Source organism: Apteryx mantelli, chromosome 2 (genome assembly GCF_036417845.1).
Source record: "Apteryx mantelli isolate bAptMan1 chromosome 2, bAptMan1.hap1, whole genome shotgun sequence".
In the NCBI taxonomy this organism is placed as follows: Eukaryota; Metazoa; Chordata; class Aves; order Apterygiformes; family Apterygidae; genus Apteryx; species Apteryx mantelli.
In genome coordinates this window covers 46,375,626-46,392,566 of record NC_089979.1, presented here as the reverse complement: position 1 = coordinate 46,392,566, position 16,941 = coordinate 46,375,626, and the positions used below count along the sequence as shown (strand labels likewise).

The window sequence follows — 16,941 nt, the reverse complement described above, 5'->3', positions numbered from 1 at the left end:
TCTTCCAGACTTTTATATCTATAAATTATATGCTAGCATAGGCACGCAGTAATCTTAGTTTATTAGATTTAAAATTCCTTTGCTTAGGATTTTCAAAAAATGTAATGATTTTATGTGCTTAATTTTGGAGGAGTCCCACTCAAGATATGTTACAGAATCACAGAATCGTTTGGAGATCATCTAGTCCAACCCCCCTGCTCAAGCACGGTCACCTAGAGCACGTTGCACAGGATCGCGTCCAGGTGCATTTTGAATATCTCCAGAGAAGGAGACTCCACCACCTCTCTGGGCAACCTGTTCCAGTGCTCTGTCACCCTCACAGTGAAAAAGTTTTTCCTCATGTTCAGATGGAAGTGTCTGTGTTTCAGTTTGTGCCCGTTGCCTCGCGTCCTGTCGCTGGGCGCCACTGAAAAGAGTCTGGTCCCATCCTCTCGACACCCTCCCTTCAGATACTTGTACACGTTGATAAGATCTCCTCTCAGCCTTCTCTCCTCCAGGCTAAACAGGCCCAGCTCTCTCAGCCTTTCCTCATAAGAGAGATGCTCCAGTCCCCTAATCATCTTTGTAGCCCTTCGCTGGACTTGCTCCAGTAGTGCCACATCCCTCTTGTACTGGGGAGCCCAGAACTGGACGCAGACTCCAGATGTGGCCTCAGCAGGGCTGAGTAGAGGGGGAGAATCACCTCCCTCGACCTGCTGGCAACACTCTTCCTGATGCACCCCAGGATACCATTGGCCTTCTTGGCCACAAGGGCACATTGCTGCCTCATGCTTAACTTGGTGTCCACCAGCACTCCCAGGTCCTTCTCGGCAGAGCTGCTTTCCAGCAGGTCAACCCCCAACCTGTACTGGTGCATGGGGTTATTCCTCCCCAGGTGCAGGACCCTGCACTTGCCTTTGTTGAACTTCATGAGGTTCCTCTCCGCCCACCTCTCCAGCCTGTCCAGGTCCCTCTGAATGGCAGCACAGCCCTCTGGTGTATCGGCCACTCCTCCCAGTTTGGTATCGTCAGCAAACTTGCTGAAGGTGCACTCTGTCCCTTCATCCAGGTCATTGATGAAGAAGTTGAACAAGACTGGAGCCAGTACTGACCCCTGGGGGACACTGCTAGCTACAGGCCTCCAACTAGACTCTGTGTGGCTGATCACAACCCTCTGAGCTCTGCCATTCAGCCAGCTCTCAATCCACCTCACTGTCCACTCATCTAACCCACACTTCCTGAGCTTCCCTATGAGGATGTTATGGCAGACAGTGTCAAAAGCCTTGCTGAAGTCTAGGTAGACAACATCCACTGCTCTCCCCTCATCTACCCAGCCAGTCATTCCATCATAGAAGGCTATCAGATTGGTTAGGCATGATTTCCCCTTGGTGAAGCCATGCTGACTACTCCTGATCACCTTCTTGTCCTCCACATGCTTGGAGATAGCCTCCAGGATGAGCTGCTCCATCACCTTTCCAGGGATGGAGGTGAGGCTGACTGGCCTGTAGTTCCCTGGGTCCTCCTTCTTGCCCTTTTTGAAGACTGAGGTGACACTGGCTTTCTTCCAGTCTTCAGGCACCTCTCCTGTCCTCCATGACCTTTCAAAGATGATGGAGAATGGCTTAGCAATGACATCCGCCAGCTCCCTCAACACTCGTGGGTGCATCCCAGTGGGGCCCATGGATTTGTGGGTGTCAAGTTTGCTTAAATGATCTCTAACCCACTCCTCCTCGACCAAGGGAAAGTCTTTCTTCCTCCAGACTTTCTCTCTTGTCTCCAGGGTCTGGGATTCCTGAGGGCTGGCCTGAGCAGTAAAGACTGAAGCAAAGAAGGCATTCAGTAACTCTGCCTTCTCTGCATCCTTTGTCACCAGGGCACCCACCCCATTCAGCAAAGGCCCCACATTTTCCCTAGTCTTCCTCTTGCTACTGATGTATTTGAAGAAGCCCTTCTTGCTGCTGTTAAAAGGCTATAATATCCAGAGTGTTGAATACAACGCATTTTTTAAATTTCTCAGTTTAGGTATACCTATTTTCTAAGCACGTGTCTAAAATTTCATCAGTCTAACAGTAAGTATCTAACTAAGTGGAAGTCATCTAGTCCGCTGCTGTGATGAGTACAGAGGTGAGGTCTCTCAGCTGAGATCCCATAGGTAGGATCTAGAAGCCTATTTTTGGAGAGGTAAACCTACATAAGATGAATCCCACCCAAAGTAGTAGTCTTGCTTTCTTAAAAAGAGTCCTACTTCTTCAGGAGTGTTTCACCAGGGACAGTCAGAGCGTTGTGTTTTGCTGCTGCACGTTCTGCAGTCTTCAACAGTTTTGTAAGCTCAGTGTCCTTTGGAAATCAGAGGTACCCACCGGGAATGTCCTATTTACCCATTGTCTTTCATGGGCCTGATTCAGACACCCATTTGTGAAAAAGGAAGAGTGGATTTCTGTGGATTTCAGAGGTCTCTTAGGCCAGTTTAGAGGCAATCTCTGTGTGTGTGTGCCTGCTCTCCAGGCTGGGGGGAGTTTCTCTATTTCTATTATTATTACCTGAGTTTACAAAAGGGTCGCTTGAACCACTTTATGTAGAACGTTGTTGCACTGCAAAGACTAAAAAGAGACTTGGCACGGTAGAATTACAAACAGCAAAGTGAAATTATAAACAGGCTGTGTTTAATATGAAATAACATCTAGTTCCAGGAAAAGCAAAGCTATCAGGAATAATAGTGTCAGAGCTGGAAACACTTCACAAAGACAGCTTTCATTTCTATATGCTCTAAAGCATGTGGTAATAGTGGTCTAATTACCTCACTGAAGACAGAAAGCAATGTGGGATACTGTGGGGGTGTGGGAAAGAGAATAACATGCTACAATTAAATTACAATCTTTGGCATGGTCACTCATCAGATAAAGCTTTTCTGCTCTAGCATTCAAGCCAGTCATTATCTGGCTGCTAATGCCTGGGGAAAATATGTGGTGTTGCTGTGAGCCATTTCGCATAGCCTTTCTGGGTTTCTTCCCAGCAGCTGTCTGGCTGAACCGATACTCTGCCTTGGAAAGCCAGGGCCGCAGCTCCTCATTTTCCCTTTGCTGGGCTAGGGGCTGTTGTGGGGCTGATAACCGGGTAGTTCTCTTATCCCATCTGTGAAATGGGGGTAACATTATTACCCACCATGAAATGAATTTGTGAGCTTTAAATTATTTATTTAAAAAAACAGCATGTTTAGGACCAGATTTATAAAAATAGATAACTTTGGCAGTGGTTTGTGAGTATGTGCTTTATACATAGAAAGACCTTGTGAATATGGCAAATAAGTGTGCTAGCAACATGACAAGATAAGTGCATGATTATGTACATGTATAAAGCCCAGGATGCAGACTGTGTATCACTGGGACATAATCATATTCACATGCAATTACATTCCTTTGAACCTGCCTTTGAAAATCCAGTTTTAGGGTCTGCTAGAAAACCTTCCTGATAACATCTGCAGTTTCCTCTTGTTTTCCAAATGCTCGCCCTTTTATTAGAAACTCTTCCCCTGCCTTGAAGCACACTCTTGAATTCACATGCTTAATTCTTCATTTCACTTTCTTGTTTTTTCTTGCTTTCCAAAGTGTCTTTCCAAAGAGGAGGAAAAGCCCAAGAATTAGGAACACTCTGAACATAAGGAGGGACAAGAAATGGGTGTTACAAAGGAGGTGCAGACTGTGAAGAAGTTAGTAGAAGAAGGAAAGTCAGGCAGTGGGAAATGGGGAAACACAAAGTGATATTGCTCAAGTGAGGATACACCTTAGGCAGAGATAGGGTTCTTAAGCAGAACAGGAAATGTCAAGAGTGAGAGTTATTTTCTATGGTTGGAGGCTGCGGTATTGGGAGGAAAGCATAGGGGAAGAAAAGATATCCAAGGATGGCTCTGAGTTTGCAATAGTGGACAGAAAAATTGCTAAATTTGTTAATAGAGATAGAGAGAAAAACATGAAAGGAAAAATCTAGAAGGAAAAAATCAGTTCAACTTTGAAAATGTTGGCCTTGAGGTGACCAGGTCTGGCAAAGCATGACTGTGTTGATTGGCCTATAATTATGGATAGCTGTGTAGGTCAGCATTTACTGAGGCAAAGGCCTTTTTTAATTTTTCTGTAATGCCACAGATACATGGTTTCAGAGAGACTTGGTTTCTATTTAGGAGATGTTAAGACTTAAAAGTGCTTAAAAGTGACCAGTAATTTGGGACTGTTCAGTTTTGCCTTAGATCTGGTTTTGCACTATGGAGCACACACACATCCTTTGATAAGCGGGCTCTGATTTCTGTGAAGGAAGATACAATGGGGAATTAGATCAGACCCTCATTATTCTGCTGTTTCACTGAGCAGAAACATGAACTCTTCTGAAGGCTTACGACACATGCAGTGTCTGCAAGGCATGTCTGACAACCTCCGACAGCATCCCAGTCCATTGCAGTAATTCATTCCAGCACCAGGCTTTCAGGATCAGGCCTTAATTATGTGTACATCTGGTCTCCTTTAGCATTTCTTGTCTGCCTGGAATAAGAAGCATCTTTTTGACTTTAATTGTTGTAGTTAAGCAGTTGCTGCCAAGCAAGTAGCCTAAAATGCAACTGTACTAGAACACCATTAATCTGACATAGAAAAGGGTTTGTCCTCATCTAGTGCATAGGAACCCTAAAAGTGAAATGCAGCAGACACTAAAAAGAAATAGCTACTAAGATCATGCTCTTAATGTTTGTATAGTTCAGTACTGGATCCACATATAAACAGCTAGAGATTGAAACAAGGCAGGACAGGTACAGAAACAACGCAAATCAGTCTAACATCTTTTTTACAGTGCCTTTCAAGATGCCACACAATCTTGCTTCTGGTGATACTGTGGTGCTAGAACAGCTTATAATAAGCAGGACCTCAGCTCAGACAGCGGTCCAGCTACCGGTTGTCCCTAGAAGCATTTAATAGTGTGCAGTTACTGTTAAATATCAAGCACTAACTTAAAGCAAGGATGATGTTTGCATTTTCACTCGATTCCATAGCATCATCTATTTTAATGTAACACTGCCTCTAATTTATCTCTTTTTGATAAAGTTTTAACAACTTTGCACTTATTTAATTAGTTGCCCATAAAGGCTCATTGCTGTATTAGTATCTTCATACAGTTTTTGTCACATATAAAATTAGGTGAATGCCCTGGGCTGCAAACAGAACTGGGAAGAGGAGAGGCTGGGTTTGGAAGATGATGAGAAGAGCTGGAGCGGGGTAGAAAGTTGGACCCATCCTGTGGTGGATGAGTATGGAGATCAGATAAGGCTCTCTAGCACACTGAGGGATTGAGGTCAAAGGATCCACTATTTTCAGATTCTCAGTTTGAGAGATGAAGGATCTGATTTTACCAGGTGCCCTGGACTGTATGTGTGGTCTGTATACATGAAACACTGTCAGGGCACTGAATGTCCATCATTTATGTTATTAAATTGTTACAACAGCCTGTGGCATAATTTCGGCTGGAGTCAAACGGCTCTTTCCCAATCTAATCCCAGGCACAGCTCAGGAGTTAGTTTAAACCAGAGACCACTCCCAGTGGGCAACTTGGGTACAACCACTGTTTTATGGAGGATAAGAGAGTTTAGCAGTACAGACACAGGCTGTGCCATGCCAGTTGGCCTCAGTACAAGACAATTACCCCAGGCATGTTTTATTTATTGCTATAGATGTAACATTGTTGTTCAAAGTACAAATCACACCGACTGCTGCAGGTAGGCTTCAAAGTAGGTCCTGGATCCAGACATACCTGTGAAAAGTTTGACCTGAGTAATTTGCCCACACAGGGACAAATGCAGCCCAATGGTGTCACAGAATGTGGGCACGTTGGCTTGTATTATCAGGAATCCATCAGCTCTGATAAGCTACAAGAAAGAGACACTCAGGAGCAGCTTCCAGCTGCTCTGCCATTAAAGCCTTGTGAAAAAGGCTGGTGAAGAAGATCAGAGAACAGTTTCAGTTTAAAATCAAGAGGTTTAGAGAGGGTTCTTTGGATGAAGAAAGGGTTATTTTAAGTTCATTTTAACACAGGGCAGTTGCCTGATCCAATTCACTACAGAACTGCACTTAATCTCCTGCCAGCAGCAAGAAAATAGGACCAATTTGTTATTTTCCATATATGTAGAGAACACTTCTGATGATAGGGAGAAGATTCTGGATTGAGTAAAATGAGCCTGCCACATCCTCTCTCTTGTCTAAATAAAATGCATAGACTATAAGAAGCTGTTTGGTGTGAAATCTTGTTGGTGCAGGAGTTGTCATAGTAAGGAATTGCTTTTCTTTGGATTTTTTTTTTTTTTAATGGTCTGACAATGTCTCATTCAAGGGACACGCTCAGTCTTGGGACACTTGGCAATATATTGTACCCGCTGATGCCTGAGCTTTGTCTTAAGCTGCAGAATGAGTTTTCTGAGAAGCAAATAAGGTAACAGGATCTCATTCGGTTTCCTGTAGAACTGCAGCTTTGTAGAGAAAGTCAGTTTTCAAAATCTGGAGGAATGTAAGATAAAAGGATCTACATCTGTGGATGTTACACCTGCAGGACTGTCTGCTGCTGCTGCCCGTTCGTTGTCATCCAAGTTTCTGTTCCTTTGTTATGTTTGGATGACAGTGTTAGCAACTGGATGTAGACAAGAGGACATTCATTTCATACCTTTCGTCTGCTGTCTCGCTTTGTGGTTCCATATATCTTGTACTTCACCATTTTCTGGTTCGTATTAATGCAACTCTTAGTGAGCTTGCTACCAGACCAATAAAAATCTGGTTTAAAAATTATGACCTTCTTGCCCACTCCCTCTCCCTCCCACGTCTATATTATTAGAGTGGAGGGGATCGTTCAGCTTGGATGATCTGACTAATCTGTTTTACAGTTTAACAGGGGTATCAGGATAACTGAAGGCACAGAAAATGGGAGGGAGGGAGAAGAAAGCAGCAGGAGATGGAGCAGCTGGAGAAGGAAGCTCGCCACCAAGATTTCTCGCAGAGGATCAGCATGTGAAGCTCCTGATCAGCGCCCTTTTTAGCCGAACCTGGTCTGACAGTCTAGGACAGAGAGTCCTGATCTCTGACCTCTCCCTGAATCTATCCTGTCCTGTTGTGTTTGGGTTCTCGCGTTCAAAGTCGTTCAGTTGTCAAAACAATTTCTTCCCTTGCTTGTGCTGTATCTATAATTCATAAAGAAAACCAGAAAGGTGACGCCATCAGCTTTTCCCACTCTTTCCCCTTGGGACGTTGATGGAAAGCGTGGGCCTGAGGTGGTTTATAACAGGCAATGTAAAGCCCAAAAGCAGTGGTAAGAAGCCAAGGCGAGGGGCGGTGGGTCAGGTCGCCTGGGAGCCTTTCCGCTGGGTGGCCATGGGGCTGCACTGCCACCTCGTGTGGTGCCGCCCCAGCCCCGGAGCTGCACAAAGCGGCATAGGGCACAGGCTTTGCCTGAAACTCTGCACAGAAAACACAGACCAGATCCCAGATCCAAAGGACGCTGGATCGGTCCCTTGGTGGGCTTTGATGACATTCAGGTCTCAATGCAAGCTTTTGCAGCAGCTTCCTCACTAGCTGAAATTCCCACTCATCACTCTCCTTAAAACCACAGCCTCCCCACGCTCTTTTGTGTGTGTTGATTTCAAAGCGGTTTCACCCCCAATACATTTGTATTCTTCAGTTTGGCAACAAATTTGTGCTTGTGCCCTGCACTGCAGACTTCCATCGTCACCAAATCTTGCTGAAATGCCTAAGCTGTGCTTTATCCCTGGAACACTTGTAAGGACAAATAACATGTTATTCGCTATGAAAATGAGGGTCATGTAATGAAAAAAACATCTTTCTGCGACTGCCAAGCATAACTGTGCATTTATGTGCAATTTTCAGGAAATGGCTATTGTTGTTATTTGTCATATAGGTTCCACTATTGGCAAATATTGATGTCTAAAATGCAAGGAAAAATTACAAGAAGAAGGAGAAATTCTATTAAGTATAGTGTAAGATTTACTTCTCTGAACTGAAAATGATTTTGAAATGTTAGTGTGAAGTCATTTGTGTTTTGTCCTAAATGAAATAAGTTTTCTCATCCAGGCCTGTCTTTGTTATTCTTATATAGAGTTTGATATTACCTACAACTTGTGTGGAGATTTCTAAACAAAGATATTCTTGCCTTTCTCTGGCAAAAGTACAACCTAAAGAAATCTTCATCTCAAAAGATCTTCACAGATTTAAATAATAAAAAAAAAGTTCAACTGACCATTACTCTCTCAGTGATGTCTCTGCAAAGTTAAAATATTCGAGTCCGAGTGCCTTTCAAGGGTGGTAGCAGGATTTTTTTCCAAGCCAAGCAGATGAAAGACTGCACACAAGCCTCCATTTTTAGCAATGGGATTCATTGAAGCACTGAAGCACAATCGCATGAGCCACAACGGTAACAGCAGGCACAAATACATTTTTCCTAAAGGAAGAATTCACCAGGGGGCAGCACAATATAACTTTTTCTTGTAAAATTTAATGTGTAATTTAAAGTTAATCATTTAAAGTGTCTAAAGAGATTTTTTGAAATTAGCTGCTTGTTGTTCCATAGTTATGATTGCAGCTAAGTTTCTCATTAAAGCTAGCCTCTGAGCAGCTCCAAAATCCATTAACTGTTTGGGGTCCAGGCATTCACCAAGTGAAGCAGATGGTTGTATTTTCATTGTATCTCCGTGCCAGGTTTCCATCCTGTGCTGCTCAGGTGGTTGATGGGTGCTTGTCCAACCCTCAGTATTTCAGAAGCTCTCCTGTGTGCCCAAAAGGAAACTATTTCAACCTCATCATTTGGGAGGCATTAATCAGTAGGAATAAGCTCTCTGATGGCTGAACAAGTATCATTAGAAGGGTGCAGTGCTCAGCGGAAAGCATATGCAGGCGTGCTTTCCTGTGTTATGATTATATTCACTTCTTGTCTTATAACAAGTAGATCATTGAGCAGCTTCTAGGTTCCCTTTCCTGCACTTATCAAACTCCTGCAGTTTAAGAAGCTGAAAGAAGTCATGTCTTGCCTGCTCAGGCTTCTCTCATGGAGGGCTTCATTACTGCTTCATTCTTTGTGAATTTATTCCAATTTAATGCTCTATTCTGCTTGCATGAGTAACCAGGGTCTGTAGTAGTTGCCTCCCCTAGTTCAAGTGCCACTGTATTTTTCTGACCTTTTCTGACCTCTTTTTTTTTCAATTTACAGTGAAAGCCTTGTATCTGAATTCTTAGTCTTTCACTGTAGCATAACTACAGTTTCTGTCCTTGGCCCTTTTCTTGCCTCCATTTGGCTTCTGCCCAGTAGGATTTCTCATTGCTAGCTTCAGTTTGCACTTCATTCTTGATGCTCAAACATACATCTCCCTTGACTCTCTGCCTCTGATCCTGAGATCTTAAAAAGGACTCATCCTTTTTAAGCTCTGTCTCTCAACTCCACCAGCTGCTGCTCATCCTGTAACTTCCTAATTCTGTACGGGAGCCTTCAAAGGTTGCAGCTTTCCTGTGTGTCTTTGTCCCAGGTATCCTTAGCTTTCCTTAGCTCAGATATCACCTTTACTTCATTAGGCCAGCAGCTTCAATAGGTAAGAATGTATTTGTAGAATGAGAGAATAACTGCCTGCCATATTAGCTTTTGGAAGGTTACTTAGTCAGTTGCATTTTCTGAGAGGAATATAGTATTGTTCTTCAGTGCAGGCATAAAATCGTAAACTTATCACTAGAAATTATGTAATGTAATGTAAATGATTTCGCTCAAGACACCTTTGTGTCTGCTTTAAAAAAATCAAATAATATTTGTTTCTGTTTTCTGAAAAAGGTGAAAAATATTTTGAGATCCCTATCCTTTTTTCCTATATTTTCCTCTTCTTTGTCCAGTATTTAAAAAATAAGGAGCTTTTTTTCCATTTGCATTCTCTCCTTCTGTTTTATTTGTTTCCTGACAAAAATATGGAAGAAAAGACAATATAAATGTGGAAAAAAAGCTTTTATTCAGTTTTCATTTTCTTCCCTTTCCATTTCTGTCCTTTTTTTCCAAGGAAGGAAGAAAAAAACAGTATTTTTTTAAAGTCAAGAGGATGGAGTTTTAAAAGTTTTTAGAGGTTGGAAAAACGCCTTTGAAAATTTGTAAAAAATGAATGTTGAAAAGAAAATCAATACTTTCCATTCAAAACTTCTAACAAAGGTTTGGAGCTAGTTAACTCGCCCACTGCAGCATGCTTTGGAGTGTCTTCTAAATGCCAGGTGAAGGACAGCCCATCACCTCCATGGGAATCTCTTCCAATACACCTATCCAAGAGGTCTTTTCAGGCATTAAAGCATGTCTTCTGCTGACTAAATGTGATTCTGTTTCTCTTAAGGTCTCTCTGCTTTGCAGTCAATGGTGTGACCATGTGTGTACACCTAGTGTAGACATACCCCAAGTTTTGCTGTAGTAGGTAGAGCTGTATCAGATGCACATCTGCCATGTAAATATTTTTTAGAGTGTCCTTTACTTGCTTTTCAGTGCTTAATTTTCCAAGCTCCAACAATAACCAGAGAAGCGTAGAGCTCAGCATCGCACCAAAGTCCCCGCAGAAGCAGGACACGTGCTGGGCACATCCTGCCCTATGACGCCTGCTGCGGTGGCTACCCTGTTCCCACAGTGCGGAGCTGCCAGGAAGGCAGCTGCGGGCTTTGCCCAAGCGTTGTACACCTGCTCCTCCCATGCTTTGTATTTACTGGGTTTTAAAAGCTATAGATTATCTGATTTCCTTGTTATTTAGCCAAACTAGAAATATTTAACTCCACTTCAAAGTCTGTCTTTCTAGGATGAGAAGCTTCTGTTCCTACTCTATTGACTTCTCCAGCCTTAGGTCTTTCTCAGTGTATTCCTTATACCCTCTGCTCCCCACAATAAATATACACCAAACAGAGTAAATGGGATATCTCTAGAAAGGTTCAGAAAAAGTAATAAATTCCATGTCTGTTTCCCCTCATTCTCATTGCAATTCCATTAATATCTTAAAAAATACATAAATATATTATGACTGCAAATTAATATCTAAAAAAACATTGCTTCTGTTCACCATGGGGTTATTTAGTAAAAACTGGTTCTTTAGGAAATGCATCTGTAAGTCTGATCCTGCATGGTAGAAATCAATGAGCTAATTTTATATAGGAATAGGAATAGTCCTTGTAAGAACTGCCTAGCAACATAACTTAGTATTTAAGTCCCTTCTGCTCCTTTCCTTTGATGTGAATGGTCTTTTCTTGGAAATTAAGCTTCTTCTCATAAGATTTTAATACCAACATGGTAACAGAGTGCTTTTGATACAGATGTGACATTATTGCCTAATTAAATTTGCTAGTGAAAAGTGTGCCTCTGCTGCAAAAGAGATACAATGTATATATATAATATGTATTTCATATATATATATGAAAATATATAGATAAAATCAGAGTAATTCTAAGTATTTTTAGGCATTATTCAGTCTCAAGTTGTGATACTTTTTCATTCCCCCAAAGTTATTGTTAATTTCTTTACTGTATTTTATCTGAACGTTTATCAGTCCTGAGGTCTAGCTGCAAGGCTGTGACTTGACTTTGCATAATGTATTTCTAAATTATGGAGACAATGATATCTTTGGTTGTGCAGAATGAAAGTCTTCTTTTCGATTTTGCCATAGGTCAACAATGTATTACATTAAAAATAAGTACTATATTTTAGCATATTTTGAATACCAAAACTTATATATCATAAATGCTGTTAACTTGGGATGTTTCTCCAGGAGCTGCTGTGCTGTAGCAAAAGTTGTGATAATTCAAGTTCTTGAAAAATGCTGTGTCTGCTCTTCTCATTTGTTGTCTTTATTATCCTCTGCTGGGAAAAGCAAAAAAAAATAAAATAAAAAAAGTTCAATCTTATTAATGTCCAGGGCAGACTAATAAGAAAATAAGCATTTCACATGGAAAAAAAATAGACCTGATCTATTGTAAGAAATTTTTGTATGGTATTCCTTTTAAAAACAACCTAGTTTATTTGTCATTGTACTTTAAACACCTAGTCATGTGCAGGCAGCAGGAGACATTGAAAGAGAAGGAGGTGAAGGCCTCCCACAATTCTCTTTTTGTCTTGCTAACTTGGCAGAAGTCGGTTGTTTTGAAAGCTCCATTTTTAATGAAGTTAACAAATATCATCACAAATAGATTACTCAGTGTCTTGAAGTGGATTTACAGACTTTTTTTCTCAAAGTGTAAGGACACAGATACTGTACTGCATTTTATTCATGTTAGGATTGTTGATACTTAACAGCTTGTGTTAATATTTGACAAGATTTGTTCCATGTCACCATCAGAAATTTAGCTGCAGATCTCGCTGGCTGGCTGTCCTGTACTTAAAACTGGATTTGAAAAATCTCTCTTGCCAGACTTGTATATGCCAGATTCATTATCTTCACAATCTATCATGACTTCCAAATACGGTTTTCTGTGTGCAGAAACAGAAGGTGCTCTCATCACAGATGCCAGCACTCTCCAAGGAATAACGTCTTCATCCTGAAGTGACACCAGCTCCTACTAGTATCATGGGACCAGATGGTGGCTTCTTAGGCAGCGGGCAGGTCCACGCCATCCTGTGGGGAAGTTTGGCAGCTATGACCACAGTCTTATTCCTCACCTTCCTCATTTTCCTCTGCTCCAACTGCAACAGGTAAGACTCAGTAGTTCAGGAGGCAGTAGTTTTTCTTGAATCAAATATTGCAGGGATTGAAATAGCTTCACGAATAACCAGTTAGCAAGAAATACTGGGGACTGAGGTACCAAAATGAATTACCACAAAATAGTAAGTTATTGCAAAGTAGTCGCTTCATATTTTCAGAGGCTAAGTCAATTCATGCTTCCCTGCCTTTGCCGTGGTGTCCCCACAGACACTTCTGTGGGTTGGCTTGCTCACATCAGCTTTTATCCCCATGGTAATGTTTTTGAGAGTTCAGCTCTGACTGTGCAAAATTCTTTCAGAGTAAACTTGAACAGTTCTTGATGGTTTTCTGCTGTAAAGGAACAAACTAAAAATACTTTTTTGCTGTAAAGGAAAAATGCTATTGTGCCTGCTGGGTGCTTTCTCTCTTGAGCTGAAGTCTGGACTGCACAGGGACATTGACAATAATAACCTGTGGTACAGTGTCCATGACATGATGGGAAGAGGAGTCGGGGCAGCACAGGCTGTTTTCTAAACGTTGTCCATCCTGCGCTTAGACATTGGATCAGTTTGGTGTATCCAGGCTAATCTAAATAGCAGATTACACCGTTAGCCTTAAATCTTAGCTAAAAAATATTTTTGAAGTCAATACTTCTCTCTGTCCTGAACAGTTTCTTCATACCAGCAGTAGTATTAACTGGTGCTTTGTAACTAGCCAAAGGAGTACAAAATGTCTTTCAGTAAAGAAACAACAGAAGAGTTTTGCTTTTCACTCTCTTAAAAATTCAGTGGCAAAGCTTTTTTAAAAAGCATGGGATGAGACAGCGCTGATCTGAGGAGGGAAAAGGGCAGGCCACACAGCTTCGTGTAACACTGGAGAGTAAGCCAGACCAAATGGCCCAGCTTCACAAGTACATCTGAATTTGAGACACCACACACTTTTCAGCTCTCAGGATGGCAGTTCCAACACTCCCAGGCTTTTGCAGGACAGAAGCAGCACGTTACTTCTAGTCTCCCTCAGTAAATACTCATCAGCTGCGTTCCTGCATCTCCATTTTAGAGTACGTGGTGAAGTCAGTTGGAACAGGTAAAGCAAAGCCTTCTTCTGTCCTCAGTCTTTCTGGGAGATGCTCTCCTCCCTCTGATACACAGAGGCCAGGGTGGACACAGCAAGTTAAAGCATGCTTTTCTAATTCAGCATTTGGACTATTAATTTGGCTGCATTTTCTGAGAGAACAGAGAGTTTTGTAGAATGAGCTGGAACTAAATGTTTCTATAACCTGTTATCAATTGAGAAAATTAGGTGGGCTGAACAGGACAAAAGATATAGGTAAAAAGAAAAGCAAAACAATTCCTATGTATTTCAACTTCTCTTTGTCCATTCCTGGAGACTAGGAAATTGATCCTGCTGTTCAAGCCAAAATGATTAAGAATCAGAAAAAGATACTAATTAATGGCTTGAGCTCATACGTTTTTCTCCTCTCCACGAGAGGGTTTGATTCCAACAATATAGGCACTTTTACTGACTTTGTTTTTTCAAATTTCAATTTTAAGCCCCTTTCAAAACATGTGAGCTTTGCCCAGCTGGTGAAATAAGGGACAGTTTTAAAACATTCTTTCAAAAATAAGTGCATGCAACTATATGTGATGTTCTCCAAGGTTTTGAAAATGTGTCCAAAATCCTGATGGATTTTTGAAAGGAAAAAAACGCTCTCAATTTTCATTTAATTTAAACATAGAAATCCCTTTTTTTTTGGGGGGGGGGGGTATAAATCCAGAGCAATTGCATCAGTACAGGGTCCAGCAAACAAGGCTTTCCCGACACGCTTTTGTTTTCTCACCCCTCAGAGTCATTTCCGAAAGGAGGCAGTGGCAGTGTTGTACTTCCAGAAGAAGCACGAGGAGTAGGGTGGGAAAGGTGGCAAGTGTAAGCCTCCAGCTGCATAATGGTGACAGAAAAAAGCATCTGACAGAATTTGGGCATATAGGTTGTTTTAGTCTATGTCCCGGTCTTTTGTCAAAAATAGCTAAGAGCAGGTGCCTTTGCTATATGGCTCTGCATCAGCGTAAGTGGGATTCATCTGGATCCGCTTCAGTTTACATGAGAGTAGGCTCTGGTTCGCAGTGTTTGGGGAGTCAGCAGAGCAGTCCAGCTGGTAGTCCATGGGATGTTGTTGTCTGGGCTCTGAGTGCAGCCTGCACTCAGTCCAGAGTGTCTTTCTATACGTCAAATTGGTCAGGCCCGTCACAGAGAGACCTAACACAGGTTAAGGAACTTTACAGGTAGTCTGTCACCAAAACATGTACCTCATGTATCTCTGAACATTTCAGATGTGATTAAAGTGAGGATATTATTCATAGTATTTTGGCTATGGTATTTGTACTCCTTCGGCTAGTTACTCCTTACTGTGATCTTACACTAGAACAAGAGAAGGTTTGTGTGTGTGTGTGTGTTTGTCATAACTCTTTAGATGTGTTCATCACCACCTTGCTTTGTGGTGACCTTACACTGAGGTCATACCAGTCCCTGTAATAATTTTCAGTTATTCATATTACAATATTATGGTGAATTGCAATTCTGCTCCCAGGAGGTGTGTACAGTCTATTAATGACTGACTTTTTTTTATTAGCATAATTTGTAGTAACATGTTATACTTCTTCACTAAGGGAAAAGAAGCCCAAACATCAGAATGGAGATCATGAAAATCTGATGAATGTGGTATGTATTTATTTCTATTTATCTTATTTCTATTTTATTAGCTTGTATCTTTCTTGAGGTTGGTTTGCACCAAAGCCTTTGCGAAGTATTGCGGGTTGGAAAATAGATGAGGAATTTAGACACTGTTGAGGAAGGGAAACTTCAAGAAAAGCTTCAGAATAGGAAAGGAAGGGTAACTTCTGTAAATCCCAATGATCTGTGCTTTCGTTTGCTCTTTCTGCCACTGTTGTCACCGGATCTCCTGCCTTTCTTTCGCTCAGGTTGCTGTGCAAGTGCAGTTGTCAGCTGCTGTTTTCTGACTAGTTGAAGCCATGGTAATTTCTATCACTATAGAGTTTGGATGGGAGATCACTCTAGAAATAAATACACTTTTTGTTTAGCATCTGTAAATACAGGCATATAAGTCTTTGAGTACAGTAGGCGTGATTTGTCTCTCCCGCCAATACTGCATGTGAGTTAGAGCTCCTGAGATCAGAATAAAGTCCATGGTGCATCTAACTGCTTCTGCAAACATTTAATCTACCTAATTTGTGTTGTAGCCTTCTGATAAGGAGATGTTCAGCCACTCTGTCACAAGTTCAGCTACTGAGCCTCCTCCAAGCAGCGACCAGAATGGGGCACTCAGTAATGGTGAGGGTGAGTAATACAGTCTTTGCGAACAGGCTGAATGAGAAGTGCCATGCCCTTGCTCATAGTTCCCAAGTTAGCTGCTCTCTGACACATTTGTAATCCATCACATCTTAGGTTTCTAGCTGTCAGCTTTCCTAGGGCATAGTTTTGCTGTTAGCCTGAGCACCCTGCATTTTCCTCTGATCATCCCTGGAGGTCTGACCCCAGAGCAGCTGCACAAGTCCTGCATCCCAGGGCAGCGACAGGGCATACAGCTCTCTGAAAGGAAGCCCTTTTTTGTAAAGAACTTAATTTACACAAAACTTACATTAAAATAGGAAACCCTGTGAGCATTGCTGCCTTGCAGGGAAGTCAGCCACCTTCCCATGGAGATGCTGGGTTGTAGCGGCACTTCCCTGTTTGGTGTGCTGTGGCACAGCCCTGCGCCCTGCCTCCTAGTCCTCCAGGCCACCCCCCAGTTGGAAGGTGCTGGGGCCTGCTCCGGGCCACAGGCTACATTTGGGAGAAACCAGGTCATCAGGCAAAGACTGCTGCCCTCCCTCATCTCGGCCAGCTATGGAGCTGGGATGTGACCAAAGACACAATTGGACCCGAGAGCTTCAGAAACATTCCTTGAGTTCTTAAAAATATTTCAGGCCCTCCTCCAGAGCCTATAGCTGTTGATCATAGTCCCATGCTGTCTGAGGCTGTCACTTGATGAAGACTTTAAAACGTCAGTGCCAGCTTAAAAATACACCTGCTTTCTACCACAGCATCTTCTTATTCATATGCTGTCCTGTTCCCCGCAGTCTACAAACTAAACTCTACAAACTAAAGCGTGCTTAGATGTATGCATATAGGTCATCCTATTGAATTCATGTATTGTTAAACATGTAAGTATTACTGGGATCAGCACTGTGAACACC

General features: G+C 42.0%; 1 protein-coding gene across 7 annotated transcripts in view; it reads left to right on the top strand.

The window, feature by feature from the left end:
* Positions 1-16,941, top strand: part of PAG1 (phosphoprotein membrane anchor with glycosphingolipid microdomains 1) — a 120,949-nt gene that overhangs the window by 84,415 nt on the left and 19,593 nt on the right. For 6 of the 7 annotated variants that reach the window (XR_010883316.1, XM_067290580.1, XM_067290581.1 and 3 more), the window contains 3 exons: positions 12,488-12,699; positions 15,355-15,406; positions 15,946-16,042. Coding sequence is in view for 6 of the 7 variants with exons in the window: in XM_067290580.1 (XP_067146681.1) it covers positions 12,575-12,699; positions 15,355-15,406; positions 15,946-16,042 (274 nt within the window). In the remaining variant the exon portion in view is untranslated. The remainder of the gene's footprint in view (positions 1-12,487; positions 12,700-15,354; positions 15,407-15,945; positions 16,043-16,941) is intronic. The other variant, XM_013942847.2, reaches the window with a different exon arrangement.